Source organism: Oncorhynchus keta, chromosome 12 (genome assembly GCF_023373465.1).
Source record: "Oncorhynchus keta strain PuntledgeMale-10-30-2019 chromosome 12, Oket_V2, whole genome shotgun sequence".
NCBI classification, from domain to species: Eukaryota; Metazoa; Chordata; class Actinopteri; order Salmoniformes; family Salmonidae; genus Oncorhynchus; species Oncorhynchus keta.
This window is the reverse complement of record NC_068432.1, coordinates 30,840,395-30,867,253: the sequence shown is the minus strand read 5'-3', so window position 1 is coordinate 30,867,253 and position 26,859 is coordinate 30,840,395. Positions and strand designations below refer to the sequence as shown.

General features: G+C 41.5%; 5 protein-coding genes across 11 annotated transcripts in view; 2 read left to right on the top strand and 3 right to left on the bottom strand.

Moving 5' to 3' along the window:
• LOC118391312 (connector enhancer of kinase suppressor of ras 2-like) overlaps positions 1-6,342 on the bottom strand; it is a 76,445-nt gene extending 70,103 nt beyond the window's left edge. Inside the window, exons 1-2 of one of the 2 annotated variants that reach the window (XM_035782575.2) lie at positions 5,972-6,342; positions 448-611 (exon numbers count right to left, since the gene is read on the bottom strand). In XM_035782575.2, the coding sequence (XP_035638468.1) occupies positions 448-611; positions 5,972-6,038 (231 nt within the window). In that variant the 5' untranslated portion in view covers positions 6,039-6,342. The remainder of the gene's footprint in view (positions 1-447; positions 612-5,971) is intronic. The other variant, XM_035782576.2, reaches the window with a different exon arrangement.
• A 1,657-nt stretch (positions 6,343-7,999) lies between these two features.
• Positions 8,000-11,433, bottom strand: LOC118391311 (TLR adapter interacting with SLC15A4 on the lysosome-like). Of its 3 annotated transcripts, none has more exons than XM_052458000.1 (4): positions 10,699-11,433; positions 10,458-10,514; positions 9,511-9,648; positions 8,000-9,328 (listed from the first exon to the last, which is right to left on the bottom strand). In XM_052458000.1, exons 3-4 carry the CDS (start codon positions 9,638-9,640, stop codon positions 8,637-8,639), a joined length of 822 nt encoding a protein of 273 aa, XP_052313960.1. In that variant the 5' UTR covers positions 9,641-9,648; positions 10,458-10,514; positions 10,699-11,433; the 3' UTR covers positions 8,000-8,636. The 3 variants fall into 3 exon arrangements, with proteins under 3 accessions (XP_052313960.1, XP_052313959.1, XP_035638467.1); XM_052457999.1 differs by having other exon boundaries at positions 9,896-10,514; positions 10,699-11,347; XM_035782574.2 differs by having other exon boundaries at positions 9,896-11,347.
• Positions 11,434-11,498: 65 nt separating this feature from the next.
• On the bottom strand, positions 11,499-21,787 carry LOC118391309 (adapter SH3BGRL-like). 3 transcript variants are annotated; one of them, XM_035782572.2, is made up of 4 exons: positions 21,636-21,787; positions 13,634-13,819; positions 13,252-13,383; positions 11,499-11,935 (listed from the first exon to the last, which is right to left on the bottom strand). In XM_035782572.2, exons 2-4 carry the CDS (start codon positions 13,793-13,795, stop codon positions 11,900-11,902), a joined length of 330 nt encoding a protein of 109 aa, XP_035638465.1. In that variant the 5' UTR covers positions 13,796-13,819; positions 21,636-21,787; the 3' UTR covers positions 11,499-11,899. The 3 variants fall into 3 exon arrangements, with proteins under 3 accessions (XP_035638465.1, XP_035638462.1, XP_035638463.1); XM_035782569.2 differs by lacking the exon at positions 21,636-21,787 and adding an exon at positions 15,188-15,805; XM_035782570.2 differs by lacking the exon at positions 21,636-21,787 and adding an exon at positions 15,188-15,393 and having other exon boundaries at positions 13,303-13,383.
• Positions 15,962-19,156, top strand: hmgn7 (high mobility group nucleosomal binding domain 7). Its single transcript, XM_035782573.2, has 6 exons — positions 15,962-16,127; positions 16,980-17,006; positions 17,313-17,342; positions 17,899-17,946; positions 18,127-18,243; positions 18,440-19,156. Exons 1-6 carry the CDS (start codon positions 16,113-16,115, stop codon positions 18,467-18,469), a joined length of 267 nt encoding a protein of 88 aa, XP_035638466.1. The 5' UTR covers positions 15,962-16,112; the 3' UTR covers positions 18,470-19,156.
• LOC118391308 (bromodomain and WD repeat-containing protein 3-like) overlaps positions 21,241-26,859 on the top strand; it is a 24,253-nt gene continuing 18,634 nt past the window's right edge. The window contains exons 1-4 of one of the 2 annotated variants that reach the window (XM_035782567.2): positions 21,241-21,469; positions 21,625-21,683; positions 21,778-21,807; positions 21,995-22,054. In XM_035782567.2, coding sequence (XP_035638460.1) covers positions 21,436-21,469; positions 21,625-21,683; positions 21,778-21,807; positions 21,995-22,054 — 183 coding nt within the window. In that variant the 5' untranslated portion in view covers positions 21,241-21,435. The remainder of the gene's footprint in view (positions 21,470-21,624; positions 21,684-21,777; positions 21,808-21,994; positions 22,055-26,859) is intronic. The other variant, XM_035782568.2, reaches the window with a different exon arrangement.

Below are 26,859 nucleotides of genomic sequence, written 5' to 3'. Positions count from 1 at the left end.
GATATATCACCAATGAATCTGAATTAGCCTTCAGCTCCAACGAACACAAATCATCACCGTAGCCTCTCACCTTTAGCCCTGTTTACTGAGCACTGTACCTGACCCTCCCCTACTCAGCAAATAACATTGATGACGACTGTAGATGAAACACATGTTGTTTTTTATAATAAAGGGACACTTTTTACTGAACTTCAATCTTGTCTGTCATGCCTTGCCATACCTTTTCTGTCAAATGGTGCACAAACTGATCTGGCAACTAGCTGGACATCTCCTGCATGTCTGCTCTGTTCTTCCAGTTCGAGCACCTTGACTGCACTGGCTTGGTTGCACAGGAAGTCATCGATAGTAAAGTTATTCCATCATGTCTGTGCACCAGACCTCTCTACAGCCCTATCTCCTGACCATCCTTCCTGACTCCAACTCTTTATGTCTCGAACGACTCCTCACCAGAGCACAGAGTAGGTCCACGGCCTCCAGGATGAGCTCCTGGTGTCCGATGCGGGTGACCCCCAGCTCCTCCAGCTCCTGGTGAGTGATGTGGAGCAGCTGCTCCCCATTGATCTTCTCCCGCTCAAAGTTCTTAATGTACTGCTGCAGACAGTCATCCAGGCCTGCATGGGGGACAGGCAAGAGAGCATGAGGGGGGAAACTATGTTAATTAAGCACACCTTTGTTCTAATAGTATGTATTTTTCCCCTTTACCGTCAACATCCAAGTCATTTGCTAGGTGTATAGGATGTTGGTTGTGATGGTTTATATACCTTTCAAAGGCATACATATGACAGAGCTGTATAACATGCAGTGTGACTGGCTGATTCAGAGTAATTGCTGTAATAAAAAAGATGCATATCAAACTCCCGAGCGACTAAAAAAGTATTTTCCATTTCAGTCACTTCGTGTGTTAGTTCCTACATAATACCAGGAGCATGCTTCCAACCATAAACATGTTTCAAGTCCTAAGTGTGCTCTTACCCTCTAAGCAGAGAGAACAGACTTTTCTTTCAACTCCAGAGAACTGAGCAGACCCAGTCTACCATTTGACCTGCTCTTTGTGTAGAACAGAGCAGAGCAGAGCAGAGAGAAATGGGACTAGTCTAGGAGATCAACTGCTCTCACCACATCGTATTAAAGCCATCCTTATCAGAGCACAGCAGAGCCACACAGACACACAGAGTCCTCTGCAGCATTCTGTGTTGGAGCCATGTACAGCAGTCCAGGCAGCACAGAGAGAGCGACAGAGAGAGAGAGGAGCCCAGATAGTAGCAGAGCAGACTAGCAGAGTCTCGGCTTTCAACCACAGCATCCATCCATGGCTCCCGGGAGATGAGTCCTCTCCGATGCGGAGCGGGCCACAGCACAGAGCTGACCCACATTACAGCACAGCACACACACATCCATGGACACAGGCATTCAACGAGACAAATTAGCCTAGGTAGATCAAAGGATGGTACATTCAAAGACATATGCTGTATCTAGATGGCTCTGCATAGTCTGCATAGTCAGGTGAATCATCTGAACTAAGTTCCCCATTTGTATGTGGCAAACACTTGTCTTGCCGTGTTGTGTGCTGCTGCCTAGTCCTCTGTTTCTCTGAGCACACAGACAGGTCCGTAGCCTTGAGACAGGTCCGTGGCCTTGAGACAGGCCCATGACCTATGTTCGTGGGAGTGAAATTTATGAAAGCATGATTGCGTAAGTGTGTGTATGGTGTTTCTTTGTGTGTGCATGTGCATGTGTGTGCGCACAAGTTCATGTATCCATCTAATGATCATGAATGGCTGCTTTCATTTGAGAGCTTGCTGCTTGTGGGATTTCCATTCTGTTGCTTTCCTCTAGCTATCAAGGCTCCATGGCAACAGTTGCCGGGTGACCAAGAGGTAAGCCCCCTTGAAGAAGTGAATTATCAGCAGTACTTCATTATTGCCCTCAGACCTATCACAAAATTAAATAAGACAAGTATCTAATATTCATACTAAATTACATTTTACCCAAGGGAATAATCCTGAGCCCTCAATGCCCTCAAAAACAGGTCAGTCCCTCCCTCTTACTCTCATGGGCATTGAACCTACTCTCATACACAGCAAATAGTTGTTATGAAATAGATGCAGTACAGTTCAACTAGCTTGCCAACTGCTCTACCTCGAGCCACAATGTTGGAACGTAGTATCAATGTAAGGCAGCATTACCAAGGCAGGTTCGCTGTCCATGGTGCTAGTTTTTCTTGAATGCCTCAATTGATGCATTGGTGTGTATGCATACTTGTGTAGGTAACACCTAATATTTAGATTTTGTTCTTTGTAACAAGAAGTGCAAACTCCTAATCATAAAATTACATTTTCACAACTATAGGATCTCTATTGCCCTAACGATATTTCCTTTAGAAAAATCAGGTGAGAAGCAACAGTCTCTATTGAGTGGAGTTCCCCTTTCACTTTACGACTGTGTCCACTGACCACCTCTCAAGAACCCCTGAAGAAGAAGAGAGCCAAAGCAACTAATAGCATACCAATATCATCCTGTGTGAATATTCTGTACAGCTGTGACAGCACAAATACATTTCTCAACAGTCCTATCAGCATCCTCTGTCTCAACTTTAATATGACAACAGATGACATACAGTGCCTTGCGAAAGTATTCGGCCCCCTTGAACTTTGCGACCTTTTGCCACATTTCAGGCTTCAAACATAAAGATATAAAACTGTATTTTTTTGTGAAGAATCAACAACAAGTGGGACACAATCATGAAGTGGAACGACATTTATTGGATATTTCAAACTTTTTTAACAAATCAAAAATTGAAAAATTGGGCGTGCAAAATTATTCAGCCCCCTTAAGTTAATACTTTGTAGCGCCACCTTTTGCTGCGATTACAGCTGTAAGTCGCTTGGGGTATGTCTCTATCAGTTTTGCACATCGAGAGACTGAAAAATTTTCCCATTCCTCCTTGCAAATCATCTCGAGCTCAGTGAGGTTGGATGGAGAGCATTTGTGAACAGCAGTTTTCAGTTCTTTCCACAGATTCTCGATTGGATTCAGGTCTGGACTTTGACTTGGCCATTCTAACACCTGGATATGTTTATTTTTGAACCATTCCATTGTAGATTTTGCTTTATGTTTTGGATCATTGTCTTGTTGGAACACAAATCTCCGTCCCAGTCTCAGGTCTTTTGCAGACTCCATCAGGTTTTCTTCCAGAATGGTCCTGTATTTGGCTCCATCCATCTTCCCATCAATTTTAACCATCTTCCCTGTACCTGCTGAAGAAAAGCAGGCCCAAACCATGATGCTGCCACCACCATGTTTGACAATGAGGATGGTGTGTTCAGGGTGATGAACTGTGTTGCTTCTACGCCAAACATAACGTTTTGCATTGTTGCCAAAAAGTTCAATTTTGGTTTCATCTGACCAGAGCACCTTCTTCCACATGTTTGGTGTGTCTCCCAGGTGGCTTGTGGCAAACTTTAAACGACACTTTTTATGGATATCTTTAAGAAATGGCTTTCTTCTTGCCATTCTTCCATAAAAGCCAGATTTGTGCAATATACGACTGATTGTTGTCCTATGGACAGAGTGTCCCACCTCAGCTGTAGATCTCTGCAGTTCATCCAGAGTGATCATGTGCCTCTTGGCTGCATCTCTGACCAGTCTTCTCCTTGTATGAGCTGGGGGGGCAGGGTAGCCTAGTGGTTAGAGCGTTGGACTAATAACCGAAAGGTTGCAAGTTCAAATCCCTGAGCTGACAAGGTACAAATCTGTCGTTCTGCCCCTGAACAGGCAGTTCCTAGGCTGTCATTGAAAATAAGAATTTGTTCTTAACTGACTTGCCTAGTTAAATAAAGGTTAAAAAAAAAAAGAAAAAAGAAAGAAAAAAAAAAAGCTGAAAGTTTAGAGGGACGGCCAGGTCTTGGTAGATTTGCAGTGGTCTGATACTCCTTCCATTTCAATATTATCGCTTGCACAGTGCTCCTTGGGATGGTTAAAGCTTGGGAAATCTTTTTGTATCCAAATCCGGCTTTAAACTTCTTCACAACAGTATCTCGGACCTGCCTGGTGTGTTCCTTGTTCTTCATGATGCCCTCTGCGCTTTTAACTGACCTCTGAGACTATCACAGTGCAGGTGCATTTATACGGAGACTTGATTACACACAGGTGGATTGTATCATTAGTCATTTAGGTCAACATTGGATCATTCAGATATCCTCACTGAACTTCTGGAGAGAGATTGCTGCACTGAAAGTAAAGGGGCTGAATAATTTTGCACGCCCAATTTTTCAGTTTTTGATTTGTTAAAAAAGTTTGAAATATCAAATAAATGTCATTCCACTTCATGATTGTGTCCCACTTGTTGTTGATTCTTCACAAAAAAATACAGTTTTATATCTTTATGTTTGAAGCCTGAAATGTGGCAAAAGGTCGCAAAGTTCAAGGGGCCCGAATACTTTCGCAAGGCACTGTATATGTCACTTGTCTATGCACTTCCCATGGTGTTTGGTGTGGAGGATTTGAGACTGAACTGAAGTTCCTAGTTGTGTTGTGTATCAGCTGCACAGAAGTTGTGCCGTAGGCGAGCCCTGCCCTTGGTGCGAAGGCTGGAGACACATCTGTGACAGTGGCGCCAGAGGCAAGCACGGCTGTGCACTTCTGGACTGACACTTGGCTGGCATAAACTATTGTGTACAGTACGTGGGAAAACATAAACCATGTCTGTGTTGACACATCATAGCTCCTTTAGTTGGATGATAGTAGACCTAAAATAAATCCCTGTGCCCTGGTGAGAGAGAAAGTTATTAAATCAAACCTGTGCTCGGATGTTACAGTAACTAGGTCTTTATTTGGAACATTATTTAAACATTTAGATAAGCATTCAGCTCCTCATCCTATTTTTTTCTAAATGAAGGCTGAAAATAAAGAATTTGTTGTCAGTCAGCGTCTCGCCTTCTGAATGACAGAAGTCTGCCACTACTAAAGTAACGGTGCCCACAATTTGTTTATGGCAGGTAATATAGCGCAACAATCATTTTGTCATCCATTTGGTCTTACCTAAGTGTTATTTCACCTCAGCTGTACTGTTGGCCAACACAATAAGAAAAACAACTATAGGTAAGTATGTTTTCTCTCATAAAAATCTTAATGTTATGGCAGATAGTGGAGAATTTGACTAATACTCTTGATCATAAGGCATCTTTAAAACATACTGAACAGCATAACGCCAACAATTTTGAATTCAGTATAACAGCATATCTAAAAGATCAAATTGACTACTGTGTTGCAAAAGCTGCTGTACAGTTAACTTGCAATTACCTTGCAACCTGCAATATGTTCCCTATCCATATCCACAATGCTGAAATGCAGTATCAATGTGAATCATTGTCTAGGTCAACACAATATCAGATGTCCATGGTTCTAGTTTTGGGAATAACTCAATTGTTGCCAACACTTCTTCAACCTGTGTGTGTGTGTGTGTGTGTGTGTGTGTGTGTGTGTGTGTGTGTGTGTGTGTGTGTGTGTGTGTGTGTGTGTGTGTGTGTGTGTGTGTGTGTGTGTGTGTGTGTGTGTGTGTGTGTGTGTGTGTGTGTGTGTGTGTGTTTGAAAGAGAGAGTGTGTGAGAGAGAGAGACAGAGAGAGCACCTGTGTTTATGGTATGAGGTAATCTAAATGTGAACATTATATAGGTCAACTGATTGTTTTACACCTAATGCGTTGGTCTCAGTATCTGGTTCGTTGTCTAGAAATGCGTAGCCTATCAGGCCAGGGTGATAATTACACTAAATAGCGCTTCCATCTGGGTTGGATACACAAAATGGCACACGTTCAATGTTTCAATGCAAGGAATAGCACCGTTTTAGCTCATAACACCTCCATTGAACCAGTCATTTAGAGAAAATAGAAAAAATGTGCACATATCCATGTTAGTCGTTTCTAAATGTACTCTGTCAAGCAAATTAAAATAAACATGTTGTATAAGCATTACCTTTCATCCAATCCAGCACTTGCTTGGGTGTCCATTTGCTTATAGGTTCCATCACCAGAGCCATCATCGATGTCTTTAAATCCTTCAAACGAGGACTTGATCGAGCGTGAAAATCGTGTTAAAAATCAGAAATGTTGTATCGGTATAAAAGAGAACACATAGCACAGGTGCACCTTACTGGGTAAAGGCATGGCTGGTGACAGTATCCTGGGTAAGGAATGCGATGGTGCAGTCCACGCGCTCACAGAAACGACTCCCCCGCCCATCTCTCTCTCTCGCTCTCTCTCTCTCTCTCTCTCTCTCTCTCTCTCTCACACACACACACACACACACACACACACAAGTACCTGCCGACCACTGTGTGGAGAAGCGAGTCTCTCTGAGTGAGAAAGTCTTGCAACCCCTCCCTCCCCTGCACACCGCAGCATCACATGCTTTTTTTCCAGAGACAGAAGGAATGGTGCAATAATACATAATTACCTGACGCCTTTATAGAAAAGCAATGGCAGCTGAGCGTGATGCATTATATTTCGATTGGACATTTCTGTTAAATATAATATCTCCACTTATAATACCGTTATTATCAGAAATATGTTCACCTCCTTAACTGACGTCATTTCCAGCCCATTTGAGTTGGAACCGAAACGAATCTATTGTGTTTTAACCAATAGAAAACTAGTGATGCCTGCATCAAGCCTGTATGGATACAGTATGGGGGGAAACCATATGAAACTGGGTCACCCTGCAATTAAAGTAACGATTCTAAATTGAAATAATAATTATTAAACAAAACATGAAAAACTATTGATTGTCCAAGTCGTTTTTTAAAGTTAGTTACAAGATACCTCAGTTGCTGTAAAACCACATCACATCATGACAAATGGTGGGATGTGTGCTAATGAATCACTTCTTTCTGATGTCCCCATGCTTAATTATTAGGAAAATACATGTAGTACATAATTATTAAGCTATAGTCAATAGTCACCATTACAACTACAATCAACTATTTATGGTGTGTGCACACTGTGAGCCTGTGTCCCACTATGATATGGTTAATAATTTAGTCCTTGCTATGCTGGGCAGCATGATGACACAATACCTAATACTGTACTTGCTAAGCCTGTTACTGACTCTTTGAAGATCTGGCCATTTCTTGTATCTTTATTCAAGTCTCCCCATAGGTTTCACTTCATGGTGATAAATGGAATAAACCTCAACGTTTTCTTATGGAAAATGATCAGAGGTATGGGAATAGTCACACACACACTCTCACACACCCACACATACACACACACACACACACACACTCACACACCCACACATACACCCACACACACTCTCACACACCCACACACACACCACACACACACACACACACACACACACACACACACACACACACACACACACACACACACACACACACACACACACACACACAAACATGGCCACCACTCTCCCTAACCATTACCCTCTCCTCTGCTGCTCCAACAGTGCCATGCTAATAGTCCTTGGCATGGCTGCTGTATGACCCAGTGGCTCCCGACAGGGTGTGAAGTGGTGGCATTGGCTCTCACTCCTGACACACACTGGTTTACTGTTAATCCTCTCAGTCTAGTTCCCAAGCAGCATGCCACTATGATCACCAGCAATGTCCAGATTGTCCATCATAGCCTACCCCTAGACTAAACATGTGCTTAATGTTGTTCAATACTGTTTTACACATTAGATGCACCCAACTGAAAGAAAAATGCATAAATACCTAACACATGCTATCACATAGTCACACTCACGTAAACCCTGACAGCCATACATCCCTGCTGAGAATTCTGAAATGAACCTACCCACAAGTCATGCCAGTGATCCAGATAGATATTTTACATATTAAGATCAAGAGGCTCACTGAGGCAAAATATAAACCCACCATGGCTAAACCAGTAAGTGTATATTATAGTCAATTGCAACCCCCATTCCAATGGCCAATGCAGTTTATTCTCCACAAGACATGACTGCAATAACTCAGTTCTTTAGCATATTAATATTTATTATTTATTCAGTTGCATTCAAGATTAAAACGCATTAGAAATGTGGTACAGCATGATATGTTTATCTGGCACAGATGTTGTGTAATATCTTTCTTGTCAAAATGCAATGTGACACTTGCAGTAAACATGCAATGCTTTTGTATGACAGCAGGTGGCAATATTTTTCTGCTTTGACAACCAAGTTAGGAAAATCTTTTTTTTCTTTGGCGTTTTGTAAATCTGTGTTTAAAACAATATAATTTCAAATCAGCAGTATCTGTGAGGAATAATTTCTCAGAAATTCTTTACAAGAATTCTTCACAGTTCCCTGTTTTTCTACTCTACTCTTTCTACTTTGTCTTTAAACTCGAAAGCTTGACATTGTATCAGGCACCCAAGCATGACAATATAGCAACTGGTTGCATTTATGTAGTAAATATTTTGGACATTGTGACATTTTCTAAAGATATTTCTTTCAACAAATCAACAAAATGAGGGGATCTCCTTCCGAATTATCAATTGAATTGATATTCCACTTGAATGCAATACAACTGACCACCAAGTATAGATTCAGTGGAATGCTTTAGCATTGTCAAGTACGTTAGAGTTGGCAGACAAAGTAGAAATACTGCTGGTTTCAGTCAGGTGGGCTTCTTCCTGGGCTCAGGGTTGGGGATGCGTAGGTTGGAGATGCGCAGGTCGGGAGAGCTGAAGTTGGAGCTGGCCACGGTGCAGGTGCTGAGGTAGTGGATGACGATGCTCTGGGCCGTACTGGAGTCTAGGCCGTGGTCCTGACAGAGATACTGGCTGAGCTGCTTCACTGGTTCTGGTACCAGGCCCTGGGGAGGGGTCTGGACCAGGGGAGAGCTGCCCCGGGCCAGGCTGTCCTGCATATGCTGTCTGTACACCTCCAACAGCTTACTCTCCAGGTAGCCATTCAGCATGGAGTTGGACAGAGGTTCCCTGTTCAGGGTGATGATGCTGCTGTCTATGACCAGGTTACTCTCATCCTGCAGGGTCTGGGACTCCACCTGTACCCCAGGCTCCACAGGCCCTGTGGGTTCCAAGGACTCCAGCTCTCCCAGGTCCTGAGATTGAAGAAGTGGCCCTTGGAACACCTCACTCTCCAGCCGCAGGCTCATTGAACTCCTGTTTCCCACATGGTCCCCTCTGAGCTGCAGGTCGGGGTAGTCTTTGCAGAAGGTGGTGCAGCACCAGGAGCGATAGAGCTCCAGGTCACCATAGTCGTCACTGTGGCTATTGGGGATGGTGAGGGCATCACTGGGCCTGGTTGTCGCTCTAGGACCAGACTGCACCAGGCCATCCATGTTTCCTGTGCAGCCCACACACCAGACGCACATTTTTTAATTTGAAGTATTCAAACAAAAATGAATGAAATTATTAAACATTGTACACATGCCTGGATGCGCTTAATCTCATGAGCCTTCTAAAATGCAGCATAGCCAACTGATCCAGCGAGGCATGCAGTATTTCAGACAAATCCAAAATGCTTACCTAACATTGAACCTTGGTTCAGAACAATATTGGGAGCAGGGTGTGGTGGACGTTCCTGAGCCTTTGTAGAATCACAATCACAATCCTCTTTCCTGTACCTGAAGACTCTGATGAAGGCTTCTCCCAACATGGCAACCACTACACAACAGTGCATATTATCTCAACAAAACATAGCAGCAAACCACACCAACTAGCACTTTCAATTGTGTATTTCCACAGATTTTATTCCAGAACTAGCATTAATCTGGTTCCACCCCAAAGTATTATGCTACCATTACATTAGCTTATCTGGCTCGAAATATACATAAATACTCAGATTCTCTTACCAGGTCACATAAAACATAAATAGTATAAAACACAGGACAGGTACTGAGAATATCCCTACCTCTGTTTTTACAATAGATTATGTTTTCTTCAGTCTGTCCACTAATACAAGGTTTACAAGTTAGCTATAGATGTCTCTGACTGGTAAGCAGCCACGGTATTGTGCTGTCCCTATTTGTATTGAGCATCTGAGTAGCAAATGTTTAAAACAGGAAGTATGTCAGAAATAAAGTGAGAACATTCACTACCCCTGCTCTTCAGCTGCTGCCTTCTGTGATGTGACACATCAGTTTTAGAATGTAAGGAGAACTGAAACAATATGTGACGGGGTGGCGGTCGGTGCCGTTTAAGGTGAGGGAGGACAATTTTTTTTATGAGCATGGCCTTATTTATTTGACAGCATATTGGATGGCTGCCATTCATATTCCATTCATGCAGCTCAGTGTAACATCAATAGGTTTAGGCTACTACATGATGCTGGAATTTTCCATACATCCATCATGAGGTTGCTACAACATAGCCTATGAAAGTTTACAATGTAGGTGCACAGGCCAAGATTTAAAAAAAATACTAATAAAGGTGACAGACAATGACACATTTAACAACACTTTGCACACTCTTACCTGCATCTAGCTGATCTAGGGTGTAATCATTAGTCCAACAGTTACAAATGACAGTTTCTGTTGGACAAATTCAGGTATGTTTAGCCCGTTTGGTTCCGTTTAAGAAACGTTTTTCAACAGAATCGACAGAATTAATAAACCCCTGATCACATGGATAACACAGTTCACATTCATAGCAGCCACATACAAACAGCATGACCACATAATTCTTTCTTGCATCAACGAGCTCTCCTCCTCTCACCTTTTCCCTTCGTTTGTGGACTTCAGTGCACAACAAATCAGCTCTGTGACCAGGCTAAAAAACCATTCCAAGTCAAACCTTAATATCATAACCACTACACAGAGCCTACATCGCTGTCACCATATTAACTAACGTCATAGTCAACATAGCTACTAGAACTAAGGTGTTAGTAAACCCGCTATGATAATGCAGTACAGTCAGAAAGCAATTTAGCAGTTACACCGGCAGGCCCCGGTGGTAATAAATCAAATAAAATGCTTGGACTTGGAAGAGTTCCAGTGTTGGATAGCCATAGCCTGCTAGCTAACATAGCATTCCTGTTTGAGCCGGGTGTTTGAGTAGGTTAAACAAGCTCGCTGCATTCGATAGCTAAGTGAAAGTTTTAAAAAATACTACAAAATATAGCTAGCTCTTGCTCTCTCTTGCTTCTACTTCAATTTAAAGAAATTAATTTGTTCAAAACTGTTCAACTATAGTCTTTCTCTCTTTGAATCAACTTCACACCACATTTTATGCACTGCAGTGCAAGCTAACTGTAGCTAATGCTTTCAGTACTAGATTCGTTCTCTGATCCTTTGATTGGGTGGACAACAAGAGCTCTGATAGGTTGGAGGACTTCTTCCGGAAGTTGTCATAATTACTGTGTACGTCTATGGAAGAGGATGAGAACCATGAGCCACTTAGGTTTTGTATTGAAGTCAATGTACTCAGAGGTGGACGGAAACTATTTGTATTCCGGCAACACCATTGTGCTACAAGAATAACAAGGAAACTGGTTAAGAATAAGATAGACTTAGTAGTGAAGTAACACTATTTTATTATCAAAGTTGAAAAATATCTCATTGAATTAAATATTCTCAAATGTGTAAAGCATGTCTATATGATCTACTAAATGCCTAGTATTTGGGAACTCATTCTGCCTTGATTTCAAAATCATATTGAACACTAGATACTGCCCATCATTGGCTTGAACTATTGAAACATTACAAGGTTATCACATTAAATATATTGTCATACAACACAACATTTGGCCATGCTCCGTTGGTCAATTTGATACCAGACTGGTTACATTTTACAACAAAATAAAGCTCTATGATTGGTCTGAGAAGACATGTTCCAGACGAGCACTGGCAGGCTGCTGTAGAGCTGACTGGAAGACGCCAGGAGAGGGCACTGTGGTCCGCTAACCAAAACCATATGGCTACTGTTGCTCCTGTCTGGCCAAGGCCTCTGCTTCCTGTGGGTGATATGAAAACAGTGCTAAGAAAATGATACAAAACCAGGGTTGAGACCAACTGCAATTATGCTTCCACCAAAAGGTTAATGTAATTTTAAAAACACAATTGTGTGTAAGTGTTGTAATGATATAGTACAGTAGTCAACAGAACAGTCTCGACCTGCTGCTCAAAAGCAGGTCAGCATTCATTGCCTCTATATTGTGCAGCAGAGCTGTGAAATACATGATAAGAGGAAACACTGCCTGGGAATTGGAAGTAACATGGATATCTTACAATTAACTACTCACAACTACTCTGTCCCTGTAGGATCAACAATGTTATTGTGAATCAATAACTACTTTGTTATTACGAATCAATTTGTATTGCATGCCTCTTTTGTGAGGTATTTATATTTTCCTGGACAAAAAGCAAAATATCATTAAAGGGGCGATCTGCATTTGCTACATCCATTTTTGGACTTATAAATGAATTATATGTACCTGTTGATTTTTGAAGATTATAATGTATATAAATGAGCTTAGATCAATTGTTGTACCCTATCGGATCCCAAAATATAATCTTGTTTTACTCCAATGTTTGTAAAGAAAGTAAACACTATATAGCCTCAAAACATGGTTAAAACTATGATTTTTATATCATGGATTGTCTGTCATTGCATCCACACTACTGTCTATGAAATTGAGGGTGGTTATATTTTTCTAGCTCCATCCCTCTGCTTTCTACCGAATCAGCGGAGGAGAGAACAATAAGTTAATGTTGCAACTGCTGATTGCCGCTTTAAAACTCAGTCATTGCATGATGGCCATTTAAGAGACATTCTGAGACCTCAGAGAGAAGTACAACAGGTAGAAATATAAATATACAGCTAAAGCCAGTTGAACCAGATACTAAACACGTGTTCAACACATGGAGATGAATTGCATAATAACATGCCACAAAAACCTTCCTCCAGAACATGAATTTACATTTCATAATATATCATGAGTGTTAGTCACATGCTTTTGAGCTTATTTTTGGGACAAATGTAACTTATACACTGATTGTGTTGTAGTCTAACTGTGTGGTTGAATATCATTGTCTTACGTCAGATGTCATCACTCTTACGTGACGCTCTTCCCTCAACCCGATAGAACAGTTAATTAGGCCACACATACCCATTGGCCAAAAATAGCATTCCAGTCATTTTATAATGGCTGTATACATCTAGGGCCAGGGGGCAATTTAGGACCATCTTTTATTTTGTAAGCTACAATCAGCACTGTAAGGTTCACTTCAAAACAACAAGCAATCAATTAAAAGTAAATGGACTGGTCACCTGTGGTTTTGACAGACTGAGTATGTCCATAAGTATGTCCATTGTCTTTACCTTGGAGCCTAGAGGGGCTGTTAGGCCCAAAAAGGCATACACTGCGTGCTCCTCACGGGCATCAAAGAAGGCCTCATAGTTCTGTAATGACAATACAAGGGAAGCGGTCTCACTAAGTACGTTTCATTAGGTTATCACACAAATTGTTACAGAAGGTTGTAATATTCTCACGGAGTATGTTGAGAATGTGTACTTTCAATTAGAACAGAATAAATATTAACCAGGCACTCACTATGCAGTTGCAAGCCTACTGTCCTTTGACCTCTCATCATCAGTTCCAGGCAGTAAGCTTCACTACACAGTGATGGGGTCAGTACAGTACAACACTCACCCCACAGTATTGTTCTTCATTAAATATCTGTGGAGGCAGGGGGACACCCGTCATTGGTCTGAAGTCTTCAGGTACGTTCTCCCTCATCCACTTCCTGTTGTCTTCACTCGTGACGATGTCACACTCCTCAAAGTCAATCTTGTTGACAGTAAGGAAACCCATTATGTCTTGCTGCTGCTTCTTAATCTACAGGCAGAGAGGGGATATATATATACTATGAGTTGTTGTAATAATGATATAATAATAATATGGTCTGGGTGGCGTATGGGGAGAAAAGTCTCTATTCACTTTGCAGAGCCTCTGCTGCCGGGCTGCATTCTACATAAGAGCCTGAGGACTAAGACAGACCCAATAAGGCCTCTCCACAACCAGGATCAGCTAAGAAGTCAGACACAGACCAAATATGGCAGCAGGATGAGAGCCCAGTGTTCCCATGCTACCACTTATGTTCTGTCTAAACTGTGCTGCATGACTTTAGTTAAGAATTAGAGGAAGAATACTTTGGAATATGACATCAAATTATATAGATGAAACATGCTGTCAACTCTTGTACACAAAGAGGCCTGGCTTTACAATTAAGTATACATAACAATTTCTGTATGGTCATTGTTGTGACTTGCAAATTCACAGTAAGCAATAATATCCGTCTTTCAGACCAGATAATTCAGAGGTTGGCTAAGGCAGTCGTTCTGTAGCCATTGTGCTTTTTGACTGATTCTTTAGAGGGTGATGTACTGTAATTGGGTGAGGTATGAAGCTCAGATGCTCAAAGACTGATCTTGTCCAGCTATTCTGGCCCAGAACCCCCCTGGCAACAGTAGGAGTGTTGTTTTACAGTATGTAGGGAAGGAGTGGTGGGCCAGGAAAATGGAGGAAGGTGGTGGTGAGGGAGTCAACATCTGCTGGGAGAGTCTAATTAAGCCTGACCCCTCACCCTCACCACTTGGACTAAAACAGTTGCTTGAAAAAATCTGATATGTTTCACCAAGTACTTCACCTAAACATTCTTGTCTGCATGCTCACTCATAAAAATACTCCAACACAGATGGGTTTGAGCAGGAGTAAGTGACTGCTATTCCTACAGACAAATACGTGACTATGTATCCTCTTATATTATTTTAGATACAATACAATCATAGCATTGTGCTAATACTATATTAACACTATGCAAATGAATACAATAATAGTCATAACAAATCAATATCTCCAAAATGGCAGGTCCTCCTTGTTTTAGGGCCATTACAATATGCATTGTCATGCATGAGAAGCCTATAGAATCTAGTGTATTTGTGCAGCTGTCCAGCTTCTACTCTATCGCTTGGGACATCCCATGCACAACTTGCAGAACTTTCAAAAGCAAGTTTATGTCGACGCTAATTCAATACTCGATAGAGCCGAATTCATATGATAGTATCTGCGTAGCTACAACAGAGCAATAGCACACTCGTATGAGCCCGCCTAATCATGCAAATACATGTCATTTGAATTCGCCAAGAAAATGAACATAAACAGTCAATAGACTACAAAGCTTACTCAATACTCTAGGTTTCTTACCGCTGTCGATCCAGAGGATGATGCTATAAAGACTTTTATCACCATGGCTGTTTGATTCACTCCCCAAAACCAAGTGAACGGTGCACACTGCACCAACGTCTCCAAATGATATCGTTCTCTCTCGCTCTCTCTCTCCCTCTCTCTCTCTGTAACAACCGATGGAAATCAGATATCTAAAAACAATTGGGAACACTATCCCAGTGCTTTCGAAACGTATTTCCAAAAGCGTTTGACTACGTTCATATTTCTTACGCCTATTTACATAGCATAATAAACACGCATCCCATATATTTAAAGTAAGACTTTTAATAAGTATACACTAAATAAAGCAAATATACATATGCTCTGACATAAGGAAAATACAGTAACAGGTTTACAACATACTAGCTACCCAAATGTAGGCCTAAAGCTGTCTGATAAGAGAATATAGCCCTATCAAAAATCCGGGTGATTATTTGGCGGCATTGTTTTTCTTTTTAAGAATAGCCTATTTTGTCTTCCAACATTTTAATGATTTCATCTCATGGTGGCTGAACAAACACTAAGCGCATGAATGCAAGCAGAATTGCAACATTAACGTCTGTGATTTCTTATATTTTCTTGCGCCACTCCGTGAATAGGCCTAACTGTTACAAATGATAAACACGTCATTCACTTTCACTAGGAATTTCGCGCGTAAATGAACTACATTGAAAATCTGTTTCTTTTGTGACACCTTGTGCCATCCTTTGATTGGCCAAGCATAACATCAGTCAACATTTAGCCGCACCTACCCCCACCCCCATCCAACCACTGGGTTTAATGTGCTGTATCTTTACTACAGTATTAATAAGAAGACGCCAGTCTCTGCAAACTGTGAACTCTGAATCACAAAATATAGCTATATCTTTAGTTTCTATTAAAGAAGAAAACCTACAAATCCAACATGCCCAAGAGAAAGGTATGTAGAGAGCCTAGATTACAGTATGCGGATATACTTTTTGCCCTGTATAAATCAGTCTTGATATTATGAAGCCTTCGAGCCAACGGAGATTAAATACAAATCTGACGTATGTATTTATGTTCACTCTTGCAAAAAAATCATTTGATATAATTATTAGATTTTTTTGGTTTGCAAAGAGCGTCTTATTTCGCCGAATTTAGAATGTTTCGAGGGATTTCTTGAGAGGCGCACACAATCTTCTGTCTGGTCTGAAGTCAAGCTGGATCTCCATGCTATTGAAACCACAAGCAGCCATGCTTTGCAGTTCCTACCCACATCGCGAACACAGCCAAACAAAACGGATGCCTTTTGATAGTTAGACCGTGTAAATCTGCATGTAAATGGTACAGAAAAATAAAGTAAAAACTCTTCTTTTCTTCCTCAATATAATTTAATTCTAAGACCGTCGCAAAAATGATCATTTTAATGTTTTCTTTGTTCGCGTTAAATGGGTGCTATTGCGCCTTCTTATCGCCAGGGGGCGGAACACAGTTGATTCTGCCCCTCCCCCTAAAATACATTTGGTGAAAACAGATGAGGACTAATGTCCCAATGAAAAAAAAAAACAGGTCCACTGCTTCTTCTACTCAACGCGTAGAACATGAAGCGCAAATCTAGAATGAGTAGAGGCTGGCTGTATAGGCAAAGTGTAGGCTATTGCCAATGTTTGCAAGCGGCTAAGTTTCTGTGAACTTGCAGTTACACATTTTAGACAATATTTAAATATTCAGCAATATATATTATGTTTTAGATACGCATGCTATTGTTTCCAATCATTTTGAGTAATGTATTTTTTCATACATTTTGCAGGGAGCCGATGGAGATGTCAAGGAGGAGGTAAGTGATACACACACACACAAAGACTCACACATGAATATCACCCTTGAATAGGCTACAGGTTGCAATCTTCACCATTATTGAAATCATCACTAGTGATTACTGGTGATTGATTTTATCACATTATTTGATCGTAAAAACCTGAAAATATCAAATTTGTTGAAAAGTATAATGCATTCTTGAAATAGTGAAATATTCAATTGTCTGCATTATGAAGATGAAGCAAACATCCTCATTCAATTCCTTTTTAAATGTTTTCACACACCTTTGATTGAGTAATATTATTATTCTCTTTTCTTACATTAGCCTTCAAGGAGATCTGCACGGTTGTCATCGGTGAGTACATTTTGTTTCTTTAAAGCTACCGTTTGGAAATGTAATATGTATATAGGCATCAACACTACAACTATTTAACCTTTAACTAAAAATATATTTCCTTCTTTTCAACTATCAAATCAAATCATATTTGTCACATGTGCCGAATACAACAGGTGTAGGTAGACCTTACAGTGAGAGGCTTACATACAAGCCCTTAACCAACAATACAGTTTTAAGAAAATACCCCAAAAAAGTAAGAGGTAAAATAACAAATAATTAAAGAGCAGCAGTAAAAGAACAATAGTGGGGCTATATACAGGGGATACCAGCACAGAGTCAATGTACAAGGGCACCAGTGTCAAGGTAATTGAGGTAATATGTACATGTAGGTAGAGTTATTAAAGTGACTATGCATAGATAATAACAGAGTAGCAGTAGCGTAGAAGGGGGGGCAATGCAAATAGTCTGGGTAGCCATTTGATAACTTGTATTTTTTTTGTTCTGTTTCATGGTATGCAATGCATTGCTTTGAGAATCTATTGTATCAATATACTCTTCCTTCTGTATTTTTCAGAAACCAGCCCCTCCCAAACCAGCACCAAAACCAAAAAAGCCAGCTAAAGTAATACTTACCTGTCTTCAACATCTACTCATTCAATATAATTATGCATGTCAGGTGTTTAGCATGTCATGTTGTCTTTTCAGCACATTCACACCCATATTAAGTGTCGAGACAATTACATCATTCTGAGGTTCCAGGCAGAGAAGATTTGACAGATATGCATGTAAATTGTCCCCGCAGAAAGAAAAAGAAGTAAATGACAAGAAGAAGGAAGACAAGAAGAAGGTGAAGGCAGCAGCAGTCGAGGAGCCTAAAGAGGAGACCCAGTCTGAAAATGGCGAGACCAAGACAGACGAAGTATGTCATGCCATATCACTGATTGTTAATATAAGACTATCATTTTTAATTGGAAGTATTATCTCGAGAATGTTGTTTTTAGTTAGTTGTATCTTACTATTTCTAGAGGCAAATCCATCTAAAAACATGAATCATTAAGGATTCTCAGTGTCTCACAGTGAATGGCTCTCAAGGTCTTACTTTTGTCATCTTACAGGTAGAGACTCCAGAAGAGAAGACTGAGTAGCACCTATCCTGTTCGTCCAATCCCCTCCCTTGTATGGCCCCCCAAGTCTCATGTGTTTTCCCTAAAACCTCCATTACCTTATTAACAGAGGAATATTTTTATCAACAATTTTGTAATTATTGGTACAGGTTTTTAGCACAAAACAAAGCTAAATATGGAAGATTGTTCTGTTGTGCAGTGGTCATAGTGTTTTTAAGCAAAACATAATTACTGTTTCGTTTTTTTATTAGTGTTGGTACCTTGTTGGGAGCTCAAAAAATAATGCTGGCTGGCAGACTAATTGCAGGTGGTATAGTATCACATTGTAGGTTTGCCAACTCACAACATTTCACTTTTGTTGGTGGTTGTATTTTTACCCTTGATATGTGCAGTGTTTTTTCTTTATGTGGGGGTTTACTTATTTTCAACGTGAATGTCTGTAAGAGGAATTTAAATATTGAAAAAATATTGAAAACATTCCAGGCTTAATAATGATGTGGGCATAACTGCTTTTGAAATAATCTTGCTCTGAATTATTTTGATGACAAATTATTTTAACGGCAGAAGAGACTTGTTGGAAGTCGCTAATGCTTTTTGAAACAAATGTTGGGATTTTTTTATTGAAATATGCCGCCATCTGTTGTGTTCCCACTGAAGTTCTGGATGTCTAATTGGAATTTAATAAAATAGTAATTGGAATTTTCCTCATGAGGTTGCACTCTGTCTCATTACTTTACGTGTCATTATTACTGTATCATTACCATATCATATATAAACAAACAATAATCTTAAATTAATGACTGATGGAAAACTTTTGGTCAGAGGTAGCATTTTGCAACATACTTTCTGGATCACTATTTGCTGACCAAAACTCAAAATGAGAGTAAATGGACCCTAGGTACAATACATGACCAAAAGTATGTGGACACCTGCTCGTCAAACATCTCATTCCAAAATCATGGGCATTCATTTGGACTTGGTCCCACCTTTGCTACTCTAACAGCCTCCACTCTTCTGGGAAGGCTTTCCACTAGATGTTAGAACATTGCTGGGGAGACTTGTTTCCATTCAGCCACAAGAACATTAGTGAGGTTGGCCACTGATGTTGGGCGATTAGTCCTGGCTCGCAGTCAGCATTCCAAAGGTGTTCGATGGGGTTGAGGTCAGGGCTCTGTGCAGGCCAGTCAAGTTCTACCACACTGATCTTGAAAAAACATTTCTGTATCGACCTCGCTTTGTGCACAGGAGCATTGCCACTGTTGCCACAAAGTTTGAAACACAGAATCGTCTAGAATGTCATTGTATGCTGTAGTGTTAAAATTTCCCTTCACTGGAACTAAGGGGCCTAGCCCGAACCATGAAAAACAGCCCCAGACCATTATTCCTCCTCCACCCAACTTTACAGTTGGCAATATGCATTGGGGAAAGTAGCGTTCTCCTGGCATCCGCCTAACCCAGATTCGCCTGTCGGACTGCCAGATGGTGAAGCGTAATTCATCACTCCAGAGAACGCGTTTCCAGAGTCCAATGACAGCAAGCTTTACACCACTCCAGCCGACCCTTGGCAAAGTGCATGGTGATCTAAGGCTTGTCTGCGACTGCTCTGCCATGGAAATCCATTTCATGAGGCTCCAGACAAACAGTTGTTGTGCTGACGTTGCTTCCAGTGGCAGTTTGGAACTCGGGAGTTGCAACCCAGGACAGACCATTTTTTACGCGCTTCAGCACTCGGCGGTTCCGTTCTGTGAGCTTGTGTGGCCTACCATCTCGCGGCTGAGCCGTTGTTGCTCCTAGACGTTTCCACTTCACAATAACAGCACTTACAGTTGACCGGGGCAGCTCTGGTAGGGCAGAAATTTGACGAACTGACTTGTTGGAAAGGTGGCATCCTGTGACGGTGCCACGTTGAAAGTCACTGAGCTCGTCAGTAAGGCCATTCTACTGCCAATGTTTGTCTATGGAGATTGCATGGCTGTGTGCTCGATTCTATACACCTTTCAGCAACGGGTGTGGCTGAAATAGCCAAAGCCACACATTTTAAGGGGTGTCCACATTCTTTTATATATATATAATGTATCATGCCAGCTTACTTGTATAGAGCCTACAAATCACCACAAAGACATGATTTTGCATGTCTTGCAAAAGCATGCAATTTTTCAGCTCTTAACATTATAATTGTTTGACATGCAAATTGGTAACCTTGCTCTAACTAGGGCTAAGTAGTGTTTGGCAGTACCCATTCGCCGTAGCTTTTGTGGAGCGATGGGTAATGCTTCGAGGGTGACTGATGTGTGCAGAGCGTCCCTGGTTCGCGCCCAGGTCAGGGCGAGGGGAAGAATGTAAAGTCTATACTGTTACATATGATAATATGACGTTATTTTTGATATGGTAAGTTTTGTGCTTGTCTGAAAATAACCCTATAGTTGTAGTTGCAACTTAATGTAATATTTGGAAGTACATAGTCTAAAAGTGAAGGCAAGACATTAGATCAACATCCATGAAATCTCATCAGCAGAATATAATAGGCCTTACTTGTTTATTTATTTGAAATGACAATCTCAATACCCCAGAATATGCTCTACTCTTAGACAAATTAATTGAGGTCGATAAAAACAACTTTATCTACAAATATGTCCTCAATAAAAGGTCTCTGTCCTGGGCTCGATTTCCCAAATGCATTTTAAGGATACATTAGTCTTTAGAACCATAACGATGAACTAAAGCCTTCAGATGCTTTTGGGAAACCGGGCCTAGTACTATATGACCCACTATATGGTATGAACTCCTCACCAAAACCAGGTGGTATGGCCACCAGGTGTCTCGTGCTGGAATTGCAAATGTTCTGTCATTGGTCGCGGGAGGGCGCTAACAAAGCTGTGAGATAGCTTGAGAAAGGAAAAGGCCAAACGCTGGGAAGCAATTCAAGTGGCTATTTTCCAAATACACCTAAACATTAGTGAATCAAATGTCGATGTTCTTATCAAGTGATGGCAGAAGAACAGTGTTCACAAATCGAAGCTGGTGAGTGTTACGGGTCTAGCTATTTCTCTCTTTAAAATATTAACGCAAACACAGTTTAGGTCTTGAGTCAGTTAGCCTAGCTATCTAGTAGTTAGCATAGCTGGCTAGCTTAGCAAGCTATTGAATGGCTTAATAATGCGCCTATCTATTTTCAGAATTGTATTACCTCATTGCCAGATTTCTCCAGTCGGGACCGTGTAAAAAATCGGCACAGGTAGGAATGACAAGTTATATCAATAACTTTAACTACAATTGCTATCTATCTAAATATCTCAATGTGTGCTAAAGACTAGCAACTCTCTCCATAGATCCTGGTTGAGGAACTGGAAGAGTATGAGGTAAGCTGCGCCCGCTCTCGTCTATATTAGCTTGTTCTCAGGTCTCGTTTCCGCGATATTGGGGCGCTTTCTACTTTTATTTGTATGGTGTGCTTTGTTATTGATAGAGGCATGAACAATACGGCAACTATATTATTGTATTTATTGAGTTTTGATGCATTTGTCTAACCGCGTGTCTTCCGTTTAGTTGATCCCGAAACGATGGAGTTGGGACGGCAAACAATACAAACGAAACTTCCAAGACTGGGTGAGTGTTATTATAATAAGTTCATAACCGGCTATCCAATCAATCGTGTAACTTTTGATTGCGAGAATACATTTGTATATCAATATTTTGTCGGCTTTCAAATGTTTTTGTTCAGTTGATGGATGATAGTTATTTTTAAACGATCTGTGCGTTTGAGTAAAAGCCGGCATTTGATTACTTCAAATTAATATTTGGTCAGGAATTATAGCCGTGTTGTGTGTGGGCAAAGAGGAGGGGTAAACAGAATGAGACTGTACAAAGGCTTAGGAAACGTCCATCTTACCAGACAGCCAATGAAATAGCAGTTAAGGCGTCCGCATGCTTCCCACCCGAAACGGTTCTTGCATATATTATGACGACATTTTGTGACGTTTTAGTATCGGCAAGGTTTTTCTCGGCTGTTCGTGCACAGGACATATTTTTTTCTAGAGGCAAAACGAATGGTGCTTCGAGGACAAAGTAGGTAACATTATGACGTCATGGATTTTTAGGTCATAGCTCTAGAAAGATGCCATATTTCCTGACTTGGATTTTCCCAATCGGAGCTCGTTTTTTTCCGAGTACCCAGTTGTTTTGAATGCTCGGAAGTCGGAGTGTTCCGAGCTCCCAATTGTTTTGAACGCAGCAGAAGTTCGGTCAGAGAAATCTAGGCCCCTTTGTCAGATATTGGTCAACATTGGGGATTATTCAAGTGTTTGTCATTGAGTGAGAGAACTCGTTTTCATGGACATTTTTTCACTTGAGAAGTACTGCACCAAACATCTTAGCTAGATGTAAAATTGCGCAACTAAGAGCTCTGCAAAAGATGAAAGACTGAGATGAAAGACCGATTTCTTGAGTTATTTTTGATTAATTAAACCTATACTGGCTAAGACATCTCATGATGGACAAACGGCACTATTGCAGTTTTTTTTTTTTTTATTCTAGCGAAGGTCTTTTAATATTTTAAGGGAGTATACACGGCACAAACCTTCACAGCGGAGTTCTGCTAGGCGCAATCCGAACCTAGTATGCAGAGCCTTTACTATTTGAGACAGCTGGGAGAAGGAAGGTGATTCAGATGGCTAACTGCAGTGTGTGTTTCCCAAATCAAATTGTATTTCACATGCGCCGAATACATCCGGGTTAGACCTTACAGTGAAATGCTTACTTACAAGCTCTTCACCAACAATGCAGTTTTACTAAACAAAAAGGAAATGATGATAATAATAACAAATAATTAAAGAGCACTAGTAAAATAATAATAGTGGGGCTATATACAGGGGGTACCGGTGTTGAGGTAATATGTACATGTAGGTAGAGTTATTTAAGTGACTGCATAGAAGCCTCTTGGACCTAGACTTGGCACTCTGGTACCGCTTGCTGTGTGGTAGCAGAGAGAACAGTCTATGACTAGGATGGCTGGCGTCTTTGATGCCTGGTACAGGGGTCCTGGATGGCAGGAAGCTTGTCCCCGGTGATGTACTGGGCCATACACACTACCCTCTGTAGTGCCTTGCAGTCGGAGGCTGACCAATTTCCATACCAAGCAGTGATGCAACCCGTCAGGATGCTCTTAATGGTGCAGCTGTAGAACCTTTTGAGGATCTGAAGACCCATGCCAAATCTTTTCAGTCTCCTGAGGGGGAATAGGTTTTGTCGTGCCCTCTTCACGACTGTTTTGGTGTGCTTAGTGTGTTAGTTTGTTGGTGATGTGGAAGCCAAGGAGCTTGAAGCTCTCAACCTGCTCCACTACAGCCACGTCGACTAGAATGGGGGCGTGCTCGGTCCTCCTTTTACTGTAGTCCACAATCATCTCCTTTGTCTTGATCACATTGAGGGAGAGGTTGTTGTCCTTGCACCACACGGTCAGGTCTCTGACCTCCCTATAGTCTCATCGTTTTCGGTGATCAGGCCTACCACTGTTGTGTCATCAGCAAACTTAATGATGGTGTTGGAGTCATGTCTGGCTGTGCAGTCATGAGTGAACAGGGAGTACAGGAGGGGACTGAGCAAACCACTAATTCCTATGATTAATAGTGTTAAACAGTGTTAAATCACACAGAAAACAATATTTTTTTGTGAAAATATTTCATTTTGTCATTATAACAAGATTGGTAGCAACATTTGAAAATTGTGTGGAAATCAGTTAAAATCATATTGTCATTTGCTTCATAAACAACAAGTGTTGACTAACTGCTTACTTATGGGCCCTTCCCAACAACACGGAGAAATAATAACACAAAGAATAAATACACAATGAGTAACGATAACTTGGCTATGTAACTCTGCCTAGAAGGCCAGCATCCCGGAGTCGCCTCTTCACTGTTGACATTGAGAGGGGTGTTTTGCAGGGTACTATTTAATGAAGCTGCCAGTTGAGGACTTGTGAGGCATCTGTTTCTCAAACTAGACACTCTAATGCACTTGTCCTCTTGCTCAGTTGTGCTAATTCTAAAATTATAAACTTGGATTAGCTAACACAACGTGCCATTGGAACAGAGGAGTGATGGTTGCTGATAATGGGCCTATGTAGATATTCCATAAAAAAATCTGCCGTTTCCAGCTACAATAGTCATTTACAACATTAATAATGTCTACACTGTGTTTCTGATCTATTTTAATGGACAAATTGTGCTTTTCTTTAAAAAACAAGGACATTTCTAAGTGACTCCAAACTTTTGAACGGATGTGTATGTACGTATAGGTAGGAATAAAGTGACTAGGCAACAGGATAGATAAATAGTTGCAGCAGCGCATGTGATGAGTCAAAATAGTTAGTGCAAAAAAAGGTAATTGCAGATAACCAATAGCTACCTGGACTAACTATTGAACTTGGGAGTATGAGCTGTTCAGGGTCTTGTTGGTATCGGACTTGGTGCATCTGTACGCTTGCTGTGCGGTCGCAGATGGAACAGTCTATCACATATGTCAGAGTCAAGGCCCGCGGGCCACATCCGGCCCAGCGAGAAGGTTTTACGGCCCCTGGGATGATCTTGATTTATTATTAGAACCGGCCCGCAGACCGCAGCAAGCCGGCAGCCCGCAGATCTTTTACGCACCAATACTACATTTCCCACAATGCAACGGTGACGCACCGAGCAGTAGGCTGCTTCATTTCAATATTTATTGGCACAGCAGTTGTCAGCATCACAGTAAAATTAACTTTCAGATACCCATCAAAAATGGCAAAACGGAAGGTGGACACTGAGAACCGGGGGTTTCAAACAAGGTGGGAGTCGGAGTATTTGTTCACGGAGGTAGCTGGAAAACCTGTGTGTCTTCTGTGTGGAGAAAGTGTGGCGGTACTGAAAGAGTATAATCTGAGACGACATTATGAAACGAAACACGCGGACAAAAACAAGAATATGGACATGGAACAAAGGCTACAAAAGGCAGAGGAATTCAAACGAGGCCTCAAATCTCGACAGGCTCTGTTCAAAAAAGCCAAATCACAAGGCCAGGCTGCTGTCAAGGCCAGTTTTATTTTGGCAGAAGAGATCGCTAAATCAGCCCGGCCATTTACGGAGGGGGATTTCATCAAAAACTGCATGATTAAAGTTTGTGACGAAGTTTGCCCAGAAAAAGGCAACTCTTTTTAAATGTGAGTCTGAGCAGAAACACCATTGCCGAGAGAGTAGACCAGTTGTCCATCAATCTAAAAGAGCAGCTTGTGAAAAAGGGAAAAGATTTCATTGCATATTCCTTGGCTGTGGATGAGAGCACCGACATTTCTGACATTGCCCAGTTGTCAATTTTCATCCGCGGAGTGGACTCCAGCCTAAGCGTGACAGAGGAGTTTTTGGCTTTACGTCCTATGCATGGCACAACTACGGGGCATGATTTGTATGAAGAGGTGTCAAGATGTGTAAATGAGATGGAGCTGCCTTGGAAAAACTCGTGGGTTTGACAACCGACGGAGCACCTGCGATGTGGACACAGGAGCGGACTGGTGGCGAAGATACGGGAAAAGATGCAAGAGGAAAACGCGACAGGTGAGCTGACAGCTTATCATTGTATCATACACCAGGAAGCGTTGTGCGGTAAAGCCTTGAAAATGGAGCATGTAATGAGCATCATCACGCGCACAGTTAACTTTATCAGAGCCAAAGGTTTGAATCACCGCCAGTTCAAGGCATTTCTGACGGAGTTAGAAACGGAGCATGGTGATTTGCCTTATCACACAGAGGTGCGATGGCTAAGCCAGGGAAAGGTGCTTCAAAGAGAGCTTCGTGAGGAGATTTGTCTGTTCTTGGACAGCAAAGGGAAAGACACAACACAACTCCGAGACGAAATGTTTCTGTGTGAAATGGCTTTTCTGTGTGACATTACGAGTCATCTGAATGCAATGAACTTGCAGCTGCAGGGTCGGGATCGTGTCATCTCTGATATGTACAGTACAGTGAAGGCATTTAAAACCAAACTGACTCTGTGGGAGACGCAGATGCGGAAAGAAAATTTGAGCCACTTTCCCAGCTGCCAGACCATGAAAGAGAAGCTCTCTACCAGTGCGTTCCGAGCGCACAGTTGGCTGATAAAATAGGTATGCTTGCCGCTGACTTTGACGATTTGCTGACTTTGAAGCACAAAAAGCAGGTTGGAACTGCTCGGTAACCCATTTGCTGTTGACGTGGAAAGCTCACCACCAAACCTCCAAATGGAGTTGATTGACCTCCAATGCAATGATGCACTGAGGGCAAATATGCGGCAGTGGGTGCTGCAGAGTTCGCCCGTTTCCTCCCGACACAATGCCCCAGCTGCGCATCCAGGCTGCTCAAACGTTGTCTATGTTTGGCAGCACATACCTGTGTGAACAACTGTTTTCT